A 14,895-nucleotide genomic window follows, 5' to 3' on the forward strand; every position below is an offset into this window, starting at 1 on the left:
GTGTGTGTGTGTGTGTGTGTGTGTGTGTGTGTGTGTGTGTGTGTGTGTGTGTGTGTGTGTGTGTGTGTGTGTGTGTGTGTGTGTGTGTGTGTGTGTGTGTGTGTGTGTGTGTGTGTGTGTGTGTGTGTGTGTGTGTGTGATATAGATAGAGTAGGTACAATGCCTTGCCATGATGCATTGTGAGCTTGTAGATCTGCTATTTTTTTTATCAAGTTTATACATTTGAAAACTTGTGAAATGGAACATTCTGCACAATGAGTACTTTCTACTTTTGGTACTTTAAGTATATTTTGATGCCAATACTTTTGTAGCTACTTTTATTGGAGTACATTTTGATCACCAGACTTTTACTTGTAACAGAGTGTTTCTCTACATTTCAGTATTGATACTTTTACCTAAGTCAGAAATGTGAGTACTTTTTCCACCACTCTAATATCACAGCATTCATAGATTCTCCAGACCTGAGCAGAGCGCACCACAACACACCACACAGCCTGCATGGTTGGAGTTGTGAAGTTTAGTAAGTGAACTTGTGAATGATTTCTCTAGAGTAGGATAGGATGGGGTTCAAACCCCGCCCATTTATCTCCAGCCAATAGTGTATAGTTATTCAAATGAGCCACTCATAAAGATAAGTTGGAGCGGCAACTGTGACAGAAGCTCATAAGAACCTTTACTCTCTGACCGTTAACTTAACTCTGATCACTTTCTAACGGACTGATTTGTGTGAAACTGACTCTTTACTGGATATTATTCCACTGCTAAAGCAACATCCAAGGAGCTTTAACTCGGAACCTCGTTTGGAGGTCAAATATGGGAATCGAAAATATATATTTTTTCACTGTTGGGATAATTTTGGCAAACATATTTTGTGTAACTTTTTCGTCTGATCCTGAAGCCACTGCTATTTTTGGTAAGTGATTTTTTAATTGTGTGTTTTATGTTCTTGTGACAGTGATTGCAATTAATTGGATCATAAACATGACTGCAACAGCCCGTAAAACGTAAACATTTGTGGGTGGGTGGTGGTGGCAGGGTGGGTGGGTTTAATTAATGCATGTGGCTCCACTCTGACCGGGAATAACCCTGGGAAAAGTGCACCCTATTCACGTGCGCCTATAGAAAAGAGACTTTCATAAAGGCCTTTTGTGGAAAATCACTGTGAAAATTTGCGCATTGTTTTTCCAGATTTAAATCAATTCATCTGAGTAGCAACAGTGGTCGCACTATTCGTAAATATATTATGCTATAGCTTAGTTATAACATAATTAATATGATTACATATATTTAATTTAATTATTATATTTAATTTACAAACATTACCACTGATGTTAGTTTATAAACTTGTGGTCATGCACTTTTAATTTACTTTTTATGAATCCAGGCTCTTCTCAAAATATTTGTAATTATGCCTAATTGATGATAGTTATATGGTTGAAGTGTGCACGTGGAGACAAAAGAGGGCGACAGCGTCCTGCTCTATAACATTAATATGGCGATGATCACTGGACATAAGTTGGTGGAAAAAGTACTCACATTTATAACTTAAGTACAAGTATCAAAATAATATTGATACCAATACAAAAGTATTGGTATCAAAAGTACTTAAAGTACCAAAAGTAGAAAGTTCTCAATATGCAGAATGTCCCATTTCACAAGTTTTCGAATGTATAAAATGTATACAAATCTTTTGAAAAAAAAGCAGATCTACAAGCTCACAATGCGTTGCATGGCGATGCATTGTGAGCTTGTAGATCCGCTATTTTGAAATGGTTGAAATGTATATAGAGCTGAAGTGGTTAAGGTATGTTTTGTAAAAAATAATACAAATCTGCAAAGTAACTTATAGCTAAAGTTCTCAAATAATTGTAGTGGAGTAAAAGTATAAAATGTGCCTATGAGATGTAGAAGTAATACTGAAAATTGGAAATACTCCACATAAGTAAAAAATCCTCAAAAGTGTACTTAAGTACAGTACTTGAGTAAATGTTCTTAGTTACTTTACACCACTGGACATAACAGTAATGTCTAGGTTTACAAAACTTTTTTTTTTGAGCTAACAGAATGACCCCCCCCCCATAACATAAGTTATAGACCTGTAAAGGTCCATCTGGAACCCCCTCAAGGAACTGAGGGGCTCTGGAGCCCACGTTTCATTACCACTGACCTACATATTCTATATGGTCAGAATTGTATCTGAAATGTTCACCTCTCTTCATTTCTATCACCACAAGAATCTATGCAAAGGTATTAATTTAGTGTGTGTGTTTGTGTTTGTGTGTGTGTGTGTGTGTGTGTGCGCGTGTGTGTGCGTGTGCGTGTGTGCGTGCGCGTGTGCTTTAACAGCTAACAGCACCACAACCACAGCTCCCCTGCCTACCACCACTGAGTGGATCACAGACTATGCAGGCATTGTGTCCAAGTTCTCCCTGCGCACAGCTGATTTTCCTGACGATGACATGTGCTACATAGTGCCTGGTCAGCCTGACACCATTAAAGAGTGTCAGTTCAACACAGAAACACAGAGCTTCATCGTGATCCATGGCTGGACGGTATGTCAGTTAAGCACTTAAACCCTCTATTTTTTGTCAAACAGACCTGAGTTGCAACTGAACCACTGTTTCCCCCCGTCTATACCAAATCTCTATGAATAGAAATAGATCTAAAAGCTCACACTGTGTCGCAACGTGTCACACCGTGTCGCAACGCGACACGTTGTAGATCTGCTATTTTTGTGACTGGTCCCCCCAGAATAGGCATGCATGGTGTTCAAGTGGTCAAAGGGTTTAAAGCTGTGCCCGCTGAACTCTATTATGTCACTTAATTATTATAAACTTTGTGAGGAAATAGCACCAAGATGTGGATTTTACATGAATTAAGCCTTAAGTTTTGCATCCTGTCAAGAATAAATGTAATATACTGTAATTGTATTATTGTTATCTTGTGAGTGCACAGTAGTCAAATTTAGTTCATAACATGGTAAGACTGTATTCAGCACGGCAAGATGCAAGAATAGCTCAGAAATGTGTTCAAATAATTACAACCAGGGGAGACATGATGAGTTAGAAACCAGTCTGTGTATTCCCTCTCTTAATGAGATTGAGAGGCAACCTGAACTTGACATTTTTGTTTTCCGTCTAAAAAGGGGGAAATAAAACAAAGGCAAAGGTGAATGACGTTAGAAGCTGACCTCTCTCTCTCTGTCTATGTGTGTGTGTGTGTGTGTGTGTGTGTGTGTGTGTGTGTGTGTGTGTGTGTGTGTGTGTGTGTGTGTGTGTGTGTGTGTGTGTGTGTGTGTGTGTGTGTGTGTGTGTGTGTGTGTGTGTGTGTGTGTGTGTGTTTGTGTGTATGTGTGTGTGCCTGTGTGCGTACCATAGGTCACAGGAATGTTTGAGAGCTGGGTCTCCAAGCTGGTGACTGCCCTTTATGACAGGGAACCCAGTGCTAATGTCATTGTGGTGGACTGGCTGACTCGTGCCAGCCAGCACTACCCAACATCTGCCGCCAACACCAGGCTAGTGGGCCGCGATCTCGCCCAGTTTGTCTACTGGATACAGGTGAGTGTATTTGGATCTACTAGTACCCATATTGCTTGGTCGACAGGATCGTGTTTTTAAGATCACAACTGTTGTTGAGATGGTGCCATGTGTCCAGTTGGTCCGACTGGCCATTATAATGAACCCTAACCCTAACCGAACCGAACGCTTGTCGGACTATTGGGACGTTGGAATAATGGGTTGCTGGAATTATGAGCGGATTTATGAGCGTTGACAATTGGATTTTGCTTCATTAAATCAAAACCCACTAGATAGCCAAATTACCATCACATTCAGTCGTACACTACAATGCCAGAAGTGAGAAGGAACCCATAAACTCCATCTGAATTCAAAGTAGTCTGCCAAAGTGCGACAGATTTGTCAGCACTAGTGATGTAATGTTTTTGTATCTTGCTTGCTGTGAGTATGTTTTCCTTCTGGTTATGATTTTTATTCTCACTTATAAAGGATTTGTACAGCCTTGTCCCTAGCTCACAGCAGTCTCTCATTATGAGGCTAAGTACTGATTCAAATTGCATGTGAAGCTTAGTGGAGCACTGCCCTCTATTTAGTTTGAATGACTTCAAGTCAAGCTGGGCGACACTGGCACGGGCCAGCTATGAAACACACTGAAACACACCATAGTTTACCTGAGGTCTAGTATTACAGATTGTAACCTCTTGGCAAAGTTCACACCGCTTTATTTGTATCACGCACGCCTCCTCATATGTCATTCATTCATTGTCTCTTTTTAGAGCTGGTTTCCTGACACACATTAATGCTTGTCCTGGATTATGGCCTAAATTCTATTCAGAGATTGGACATGCCAGGCCAGGTTTAGTCTAGTGTTAGTTCCATCCATGCTGCAGGATTGCCCTCACTTCAAAATGTTGTACACATGTTTTACATCATGTTCTTCATATTCTCCAACAGCGAGCCCAAGGGATCTTAAACCCTGCATCTGTCTCTCTTCCTTCAGAAAGAGCTGCAGTTACCCTGGGAAAGGATCCATCTGGTGGGATACAGTCTGGGAGCACATATCGCAGGCGTCGCCGGAGACCTCACTGACCACAAAATCAGCAGAATCACAGGTGAGAGAGCACAATTCCCCCTGGATGCTTGTCTGATCATGGTGAATTCAGACTGCAGCAGTACAAACAGTAATCAATGTCAGTGTGTGTATCCATGCTTTGAAATCTCTGACCTGCTTAGAACAATGGCATGTTTATTGTGATCAGAGGCAGTGGATTGGAGAGCAGCATACCAGACCATTAGCAGCTCATAATCACTGCCTCATATTGTTTAGCTCCTGGCTCGGCTCCACTGGTTGCATATAGGGTATTAGTAAGTAACCTTATTTATATAGCACCTTTTCGAGAGCAGATCTCATAAAGTGCTTCATAGAGGTAATAAAGCATACACATACAGTACAGACACCAAACTGGATATTAAGTCCAAAGGCAGCTCAAAAGCACCTCAAAAGCATAGTCTCCTTTAGTTTAGATCTTAGTAGAGACAACCAGCAAACCCTGACCAGAGGTCCTTCTACACATGCTGACCTTGCAGAGCTCTACGCTGTACTCATATCTTTTCACTCACAGTGTGTTCATAGGAAATGTTTTCTTCCCCATAAAATGTGAAATGAATAAGTATTGAGCAACTGCATGGCCTATTGCTTACTTAACCCATTAAGACCTGAGGCCGATTCTACACATGTCTTCTAAATCCTAACAGTTTTCTGAAAAACTATGTCAGAGGTTCTCAAAATGTTCATGTCAAGGATCCCCAAAATGATATGTATTTGGCCGCGGACCCCCATCTCAAAATGTTTTGTTCCAGGGGAGTCAGGGACCCCCCGAAGCAAAGATTTGAGTAACAAATGTTTGCTTTAAAATAGCGTTCGAATCCCGTTCTCGAAGACCTTTGCTGCGTGTCACTCCCCCATCTCTCTCTCCCCATTTCCTGTCAGTCTACTGTACTAAAAGGCAGAAAAAAGAAAAAAAAATGCTTTAAAAAATATATATATACATATACGCACATCGACAATTGGTGCTGGGCCAAAAAGACCAAGGCTGAGAAAAGTAGAGCCTGCACTCCAGCTACATGGAAAAGATTAAGAACCACTTTATTTGCAAAACATGACAACGTTGACCTGAACAAGATCCCCTGGAGGATCGAAACGTTGAGATGTTTTGCAAATAAAGTGGTTATTTTCCATGTAGCTGGAGTGTGGGCTCTACTTTTCTCAAGTTGAGCCAGAGGGATAGCGCCTTATGTGTGTCTCTCTTTCAGGTCGCTCAAGCCATTGAGCCATGTAAACAAGTTGATCACACAAAAAAACCTGACATCCTTGTCTTTGTCGCCCAGGCTTAGACCCCGCCGGTCCCACCTTCGAGCATGCAGACAACCAGCTCACCCTTTCATCGGACGATGCCCAGTTTGTGGACGTCCTGCACACCAACACCAGGGGCTCCCCAGACCGCAGCATTGGCATCCAGAGGCCAGTGGGCCACATCGACATCTACCCCAACGGAGGCACCTTCCAGCCAGGCTGCGACCTCCAGAACACTCTGCTGGAAATCGCATCGGCTGGCTTCAGAGGCCTGCAGAGTATGTATCCCCACACAAACACACGTGCACACACACAGACATCATTAAATCACATTACTGCAGTATATGCACACACTAATACACAGGAAAATCTGGAGTGTTACTTTGTACCTGCATGGATAGCAGATTCCAGTCCATGAACTCCCTAATTACCTTGACAGCCCGGAACCAGTAAATCCGTGGTCATACATAATATACTGTAATGGCTAGGCTGTTATGTTATGGGATATTGTCTTGTGCAATATGATATATAAGCTCTATTCTGTAGAATTACAGAGAACTTGTAAATCCACTTCTGTTATCAATCATCGTCTGCTCTCTATGTCATCGACCCGATGCAAATTTCTGCTCACATCAAAGTGAGACGTCTGCTGTTACAGTGCTGTAAATTGTAACAGCAGACAGGTTCCACTGGAGGTTTGCATGGTGTCAGTATGAATATTTATCAGAACATTTTGGTTGATAGTGTAAGACAGTGTGTGGGTATTAAAAAATGTCTTGCAAAAGAAATGGCGCGCAAAAGACCTACCAAAGCATGAATACAATTCTTTTTTTAAATCTACCCTTACACATTCATTAATAAGATTTGGGACATTTATTTTGTTTTGATTGTGCTATATTGTGAACATGGAATTGAAAAAAGCACAGATCTTTGGCACAATCAATATAAATAAGTTACATCTAGGATTTAGGTCTTGTCATAGTAGACATAGATCATCATTTATAAGTATTCAAATGTAACAAAATGGACCCTTGTAAACTCTCGACTCTAAATGAAATTGGCTGTGTGTTGTATTTCTGCCTGGTTTTCAAACCTACACTGTCTGGTCTACCACAGATATGGACCACATGGTCAAGTGTTCCCACGAGCGGTCCATCCACCTGTTCATTGACTCGCTGGCACAACACAACACACAGCAACAGAGCATGGCTTACCGCTGCGCTTCCAAGGAGGCCTTCAACAAGGGCCTGTGTCTCAGCTGTCGCAAGAACCGCTGCAACAAACTAGGCTACAACGTCCAAAAGATCCGCGCACCCCGCACGGCCCGCAGTACAAAGATGTACCTGAAGACCCGCGAAATGATGCCCTACAAAGGTAAAAGACCAGGAAGATATTGGCTGTGTAAATTAAGCTACTTTTAAATGAAGTATACAATGCCTTGAGTTTGCGTCAGTCAAGGGCAAAATTACAAAATGTTACCCTATTTATGATGATGATGATGATAATAGTAACAATGAATAAATAATAATAATAAAATCTGTAACAGTTGTACTCTGTAAACAGAGCGAACAAACTATACTAACAAACTATACTTAACACATTTATGTATGTGTTTTATGCTACGTTCTGTAATGGAGATGAGGGAAATGAGTTCATGTTCGGCCAATGCAGATAAGTATGTCTGGATTTATGGACTTTGCATGAATTACAGAGAGTTAAGTTGACTCATGTTAATACGGTAGCTAAGTTGGAAAATCCTCAGTGTATGAGCTACTATTTGAATATTGTTATTGTAGTGGTGGCTGCTTATGTGAAGAAAAACAGCCACGTTCATTTTATATTGGTACAAATATTAAAGAAAGACAAGGGAGGTTCAAAAATACACTTTTTGTAAAACATACAGATATTGTGCACAAGCATCCATTCTGTATGTATATTTACCGTATGCAATATACGTAGGTGTAGGGTAGAGTGGGGCCATAGCAAAGCAAAGCAACCCAAAGAATAAAGCAATGCTTGGCATGCTGGTCACATGGGTAGGAGGTCAGGGGTATAGCAGTTACTTAGGTAACACGACACCACTGCACATGATTCGTTATAAATGGAATGGAAAAGTTACTGGAACCCGTTGAGCAACTCCACAATATTTCCAAATTTCATTTGGGTCCATTTTTACAATCCAGTAAGGATTCTACTGTATATTTGCTGCAACAGTGGCAGTAGCAGCAGAAGCAACAGCAGCAGCAGCAGAAGTACAGTTGTAGTAGTAGCACTAGTAGTAGTAGTTGTTGTTGTTGTTGTTGTTGTTGTTGTTGTTGTTGTTGTTGTTGTTGTTGTTGTTGTTGTTGTTGTTGTTGTACAGTGTAGTGGTATTGGTATAGTAGTGGTAGTTGTAGATGTAATATCATAGCATGAAGTAATATCATTGAAGAGTTTGACATGAATACATTTAAGACAGGGGTGTTATAATGATCAAACATGCATCAGGTGAGGACTCGCACACAGAGAACAAAAAAGGCTTTAAATCTTTCCATTTGCTACATTACAAGGCTAGTGTACACACAGTGCTGACGTGCGCAGAGTGTACTTCCAGTTTGGACTTAACTCAGTGCAAAGTGTCTTCGCAGTTTAAAGTTGCAGCTCAGCCCTTACAAACCAATAATAATCAAACATGTCGTGTAAGCTTAAGAATGTTTTCCAATCAAGTGGCTTTGGAAAATTTTAGAGATAGACACAGTCAAAACTAAAGGTTAGACTTACCGGTAGATTACAAAAGTGCTTCAAAACAAAATAAAGTATGAAACCATATTAAAACAGCGTTGATGAGCACATGACGATGGCACAAGTTAAAGCTTTAAGCTATAATAATGTAATTTAGTTGTACATGCTTCATGGGCTCTGGGAAAGTTCTGTCTGTCTTATGCCTTGTCTCTCTTCTGCTCCTAGTTTTTCACTACCAAGTGAAGGTGCATTTCTTCAGCAAGGACAAGCTGAGCTTCACAGAGCAGCCACTGAAGGTGTCTCTATATGGAACCCTTGAAGAGAAGGAGGACATTCCTTTCAGTATGTAAGTACAACAATAAATAGTTTTCTGAATAGCTAAGCGGTGGTTGGAAGGCATGTTTCATGCTATCCTCTAACTCCCAAACGAAGATGAAAAAGATATTCCTGTTCATACATACATAAATAAATTGACTAATGGCTCTTTTTGACTACAAAGGGTAACCCAGAACCTTCCAGAACATGAAACGTCCCAGAACATGGGAAGTTCTGTGATGTTTTTTTAAATTTACGTATCCATTATAATCAGAACCACTCCTGAAAGGGGAGGTACGCCATAAAGAAAATGCTGAGTTCTGGGTTCCCATAACTCAGGTTTAAGTACCACCTCCTGAGCAGGGCCCAAAGTAGGTTCTAAAAACCTTATCTGAAACCGAACCATAGCGTATGGAAATAAATCCAGAACCCTTGAAATATGTTTCACGTTGCGGTTCACTTAGTTGTTGTAGTCGTAAAGAGCCAACATATATACTTGCATCTGCACGTGTACGCATGTCTCTATCAATCATCAGCTGACCTCTATACACAGCAGCGTCATTAGTTTGACCTTATGGCTTTTGCCCTGACCCCCTACAGTCCAGCCTTGAATGGAAACACCACCGTGTCCTTCCTGCTCACCACCGATGTTGACATTGGAGACCTGATGATCGTCAAGCTGCGCTGGGAGAAGGACGCTATCTTCAGCTGGGCAGATTTGTGGGGCAGCAGCAGGTTCCACATCCGTAAACTGCGCATCAAATCTGGCGAGACCCAGTCCAAGTAAGAGCCTTGTTACCACCTCCTTCCACATGGCGTGATTACTCAACTCTGTTATTACACCAGAAGACATTTGTTATAAAGCTCAATGATGAAAGTATATAGCTAATGTTGACCAATTGCTGGTCACAGATTAATGGAAGAACACAGTATAATTGCATAGATTTATTTTAAATTTATGCTACAGTATGTAACATGTAGTAAGATTACAGTGTCTGCATAATTGGAAAGATTTTATGTACATAATTATCCACTTAAACCCTATACTTTGTTGACCAGGATTCCCCAGGGGTCAGTACTTGGCCGACTTATTTTTTTCCCTCTACACCAAAAATCTAATAAAAAAAAAAGCCACAATCTACAAGCTCACAATGTGATTCACTGTGAGCTTGTAGATCGGCTATGTTTGCAGAATGTTTCCCTATTATGACATGCAGAGAATAGGGACGGTAGGGTTCAAGTGGTTAAACCTTAGGTTTTTAATAGTTAGGTATACTTAAACTGAATTGTATGTTTTCAATAATGAGGTATAGTAACTTTAACCTGGATTGCCCTAGATGTTAAGGGGTGTCATTCAGTGACATTAACTTCAGTGTGACATTCAATGTGATTGCAGGGTGATCTTCTCTGCCAAGGATGGAGAATTTGGCTACCTCGTCAGAGGAGGGGAAGACACTGTCTTTGTCAAATCAAAAGAACCCTATATGAGTCGTAAAGAAAAACTGTAAGTCAACGAGTACGCTGTAAACTTTCAAAATATACATTTTCTTTTTTTTTAAAGACCGTGGCACATCATACAACGCTAAAATAATGTGATTCAAGAAACCTTGTAATGCAAAATGAATAGTCCATAACCACATATACTGTATCTCTATCCAGGCTTCACAGAATCAAGATGGAGGGCAGCCTCTTTGGGCAGAACGAGGCTTGAAGACTCACTTGAACGCACCTCCTCATCATCATGCACATTACCCACCTCTACAATCATAGCCAAAGCTGGACAGAAAAACACTGGGAACTATTTTCAAGAAACGGAAACATACAGGGTGTTGGCATGAGCATAATCTATTCCTTCCAGAATCAATACACGTCACATCCAAGTGCAACCTTCAGAACCTCCTCATTGGTGCCGGGGATCAGCTCTCATGTTTATTTTGTCTTCCTGGAAAATGTTACAACTTTTATCATAATGGTGCATATATTTTGCTATTACAGTCTTTGAGTAACTATTGCTGCATTTCTTTTTAATCACTTGTTTATTCTCTTGTATCCCTTGTATATGTATTGTTTATACAGATTTTGATAAATTTAGACCACACAAGAGGTTGTGTTTTGTTTGCTTATGTGAACTTGGTACATCATTTTATACATACATGATGCAGAGTGATAGTCATAATTTTGGCACATCTTTTTATTTTTCTTCTGCAAACTGATCATTTAATTTCTTTTGTTTTTATCTCTTCCTAACCACTAACCGCCAACAATCAACAGGGACCAAAGATGTTGTTACTATCTACTGACTGGAATATAACAATGATCTTTGTAAATATGTGTATTCCTTCAATCAGTATTATATTGTATTTAAATACATTTTATATGTATTAATTTCAGATGTCTTGAATCCTTACTTGTTCTCGCTAGCATTTGGTTATTGTGTGGGCACTGGTCACTTTACCCCCTGCAGACAATTGGATCAAGTGCTGTCCTTTACAACAGGGCTGAGCCTAATTTATGCTCCATCGCATGACAGCATTGCGCGCCAAAAACGTTGTGGATGCCATTGTGCGACGAAGTATGAATCGGCTTTTACACATTCTGTGTTTTTTTGTTCGTTTTTAGTTGGACACCCTGATTGTAACGAACTAATTTCTAAAACATAATATTATCAGATTAAATGGCTTACCTCACCAATGAAGCGCGGTCTAAACATCATGCCCTTGCCTTTGGAAGGTCAAATGTTACAAGAATGGCTGAAAATAAATATTCAAGCCTTTGCAAGCTCTGATAGACTGTCCTACGTAATACAACTGAAGAATATTTCATATTCTATTTATTGAATGTACTTGTACATATTTGTATATTAAGCTGTAATATATTTTGTCAGATTTCCATTGCTGTCTTTTTTTTTTATAGATGGAGCATTTTGTGATTTCATGCGCAAGGTTTTGGACAGATCAATCAAATTGGTTTCCGTGCCGGCTGCTGAGTGCATATAGTTTTATGAACTGAAATGCAGTGCACTGTATGAAGAAAGAAATAACTTAATATTTCAATAAAGTGAAGTCATCACGCATCTTGATACTCCTGGCTACTCATGTTACATGAAAATTCCATCATTTGAAATGTGTTCATCCTTATGTGGTAAATCCACATTAACAATTAATATTGACCTTTTTGGGGATCTGTTTTAACTACTAGTGTAGTATTGAAATCTTGTCCAATAGCAGTACCTTTAATATGTATAATGATGGACAAATATGCCCACATGACAACATGTCCAGAGTCACAGATTTCATGCAATAGGTTGATATTGAAAGCGCAAAAAACAACAAATGTTCGGGTCTATAGGTTGACAGCTCCTGCACTCAAAAGTACAGTAGGCCCTATGTGTTGAAAAGACAAAAATACAGTATGTTAAACATTTACAGATTATTGAGTGATGTTTAACAGATTGTCATGGTTGTTAGCCAAAAAAGAGTTTCTTAATTTGAAAGACTTAGTACTAGGAACTCTACCATCATGAACTGATTGTGCAAGGTAATTGAACAAGGACTTGTTTTTTGTGGCACTGTTACGTAAATACCAGACAGCCAGACTGGCATCTCACAACTTGAGTTTCACAGCTCATACAGTACAGACACACATGCAGTGGTGTACGAAGTACTCAACCCCAGTACTTGAGTCAAACTACAGATACCGTAGGCCTACTCCTGGTCAAATATTACTCCACTATAAAAAGTGGCTCAGTAAAGATTTTACTCAAGCTAAAGTACAAAAGTAACTCTTTAATATACTTTTAATATTCAAAAGTACATTCTTTAAAAAAAATACTTTAAAGTCAAAAGTACAAGTAAAATTACATTTCTTTTTTTTAATCTAAATGCATTGATGTAATGTTTGGCCGCAATGAATTTATAGAACCTTGTAACTCCCTGAAACCACATGCACTGCATGCACTGACGTGCTTGCTTGTAGAACTACTACACTAGGCTTTTCTACAGTAGTTGTTCCTAAGTCTAGGTCGGTGACCAGGGGTGACAGAGACTTTTCAAGGCCCCAAGACTTGAACAGCCTGCCATTGGACCTCAGCTAGCATAATAACTATTTCTAAATCTCTTCTATTTCTATGGGAAAGTCTTTTTAACCCTGTAATAGGAATACTTTGGTGCAACGGTGGTGGTGTTGGCAATTGCCTAATTTGTTGTTACTGTCTTGTAAATCCTTCACAATTTGTTGTACAATTGCTTAATTGTTTGTAATCTTGTAAAGCACTTAACATTGTTAAAAAAGGTGGTAAATAAAGTTGCATTATTATTATCACGGTCAGTATCATGGTATCATGTCAGTATCAAGACTTTACAATGTAAAAAACTAAAGGAAAAGCTTTTGAGGTAGGCTTTAATTTAACTTGCTGTTTGTCACAATAGCTAGAAGATGTGCGCTCTCTGCTGACGTTGAGCGAGTGACTTTTGTTTCATTTTACCATGCACAAGGGGATTATCACACTAAGCCTTTGTTTCAACACAAGCTGGCTTCTCGACCCTTATCAATCAAAAACGCTTCTAACCCTCCCAACAGACTATTGCTGGCTGCTAAAGCCAGACAAACTTAGAGTAGGCCGTTTCAGTTATTTTATTTTGTCAATTGAAGATGATGAGTATTGGTTATTTATTACTTTTTGGCATGTGTCCTCTGACTCGGCTGGATTTGGATGTGAGTCTCCAGTCTCCCACATAGGAAAGAAAACATCTAACACTCACCCAAAGGTGAATATCCCTTGAGGGGCATACTGTAAGAAACTGTGCTGGAGCAGCATGGACTGTTAAATGACTTTTTTATTAAAGGTGCAAAGTATAAAAAGACGTCACAGCATCTCCATCAGAATCAATTGACCCTGATGAAGATGCTGTGACATCAAAACGTCAGTCTTTTTATATTTTGCACCTTTGACACACCGGACCTGCCATTACCTGGCTAATGCGTGGTGGTACTCCATTTCTTCTCGGGACATATAGCTTCTGGTCTACAGTCAGGTAAACACGCAGTAGACAGTAGGGGACTTGCAACTGTAAAATGTTTCAATTCTGATTTCCTATTGCAATGATGCATTCTAACAGTGAAATGTAACCGGCGCTGTTTGTATCACAGCTCAGCTCATATATTTGAGTTCAATTTTATTTTCATGTACAAAATGTGTGTTTTGGATGGAGTGCAGGGGTTTGGTTGCCAAAACATTGGGCAGTTAATGTGTAGTTTGTCTGTGCCTGGTACCCTAAAACATGTTATGCAACACTGTATCGACATACAGTATGACTTAAATATGCTTTGTACCACTAATTCCTTGAGTTACGGACTGATTCCATGGAAGAGATTCCCATTGGGATGTATAAAACAGGAAAGGCATTGAGCAACTCTTGGCATCCAGAGTCAAAGGAATAAATTGTGGCACAATTAGCTTCATATTGTCCTCCCTTATATTTTTCTGATTCCATAAATTGAAGAAATAATTCAAGCTAATTATAATAGTTATCAGAACTATTTCAGAGCCGAAGGTCACTTGCCAGTTCAAATACTGACCAGATAACAAAACTTAGACCTAGATTTAATACTTGAAGCATCTTTGGATTAGCATAATTTATGTATGCAGTATCGATAGAGATGAACTCGAACTTTGGTCAGAATGGAAACAATCCCGCAGGGTTTTGTGTTTGTGATGGACAGGTGTTGTTGACCCCACACAGATGACTTTTAAAACGTGTTGTAGCCTGCATTGTCATGTGCTTCCCAGCCCCATGTCTCTTTCCCATGATCTGGTTACACGGACATGAGTGACTAAACACTCTAGCACACATTGCCAGTAAGTTCATTGACTCTCAGTGAACTTGTTCTTGTGCTTTCAGCAAATGCATACATCTAGGAATTAAACATTTTTATGATGATGAGGGCTTCCCTGCCTGTCACTAATCATAATAATCAACTTAAATTATTTGT

The 14,895-nt window shown here is 39.7% G+C and overlaps 1 protein-coding gene across 1 annotated transcript; it reads left to right on the forward strand.

Moving 5' to 3' along the window:
* Positions 1–645: 645 nt before the first annotated feature.
* Positions 646–11,977, forward strand: lpla (lipoprotein lipase a). The gene is made up of 10 exons (XM_080430164.1): positions 646–913; positions 2,347–2,552; positions 3,378–3,557; positions 4,516–4,627; positions 5,904–6,146; positions 6,985–7,242; positions 8,815–8,935; positions 9,505–9,687; positions 10,301–10,408; positions 10,564–11,977. Exons 1-10 carry the CDS (start codon positions 814–816, stop codon positions 10,613–10,615), a joined length of 1,563 nt encoding a protein of 520 aa, XP_080286290.1. The 5' UTR covers positions 646–813; the 3' UTR covers positions 10,616–11,977.
* Positions 11,978–14,895: the final 2,918 nt, after the last annotated feature.

This window comes from Gymnoscopelus braueri (assembly GCF_963280865.1).
Source record: "Gymnoscopelus braueri genome assembly, chromosome: 6".
Classification (NCBI taxonomy): domain Eukaryota; kingdom Metazoa; phylum Chordata; class Actinopteri; order Myctophiformes; family Myctophidae; genus Gymnoscopelus; species Gymnoscopelus braueri.

Coding starts and splice junctions, on each gene's coding strand:
- lpla (XM_080430164.1), top strand. CDS start 814: ATGGGAATCGAAAATATATATTTTTTCACTGTTGGGATAATTTTGGCA. Junction 6,147..6,984: donor TGGCTTCAGAGGCCTGCAGA/GTATGTATCCCC, acceptor GGTCTACCACAG/ATATGGACCACATGGTCAAG. Junction 7,243..8,814: donor CGAAATGATGCCCTACAAAG/GTAAAAGACCAG, acceptor TTCTGCTCCTAG/TTTTTCACTACCAAGTGAAG.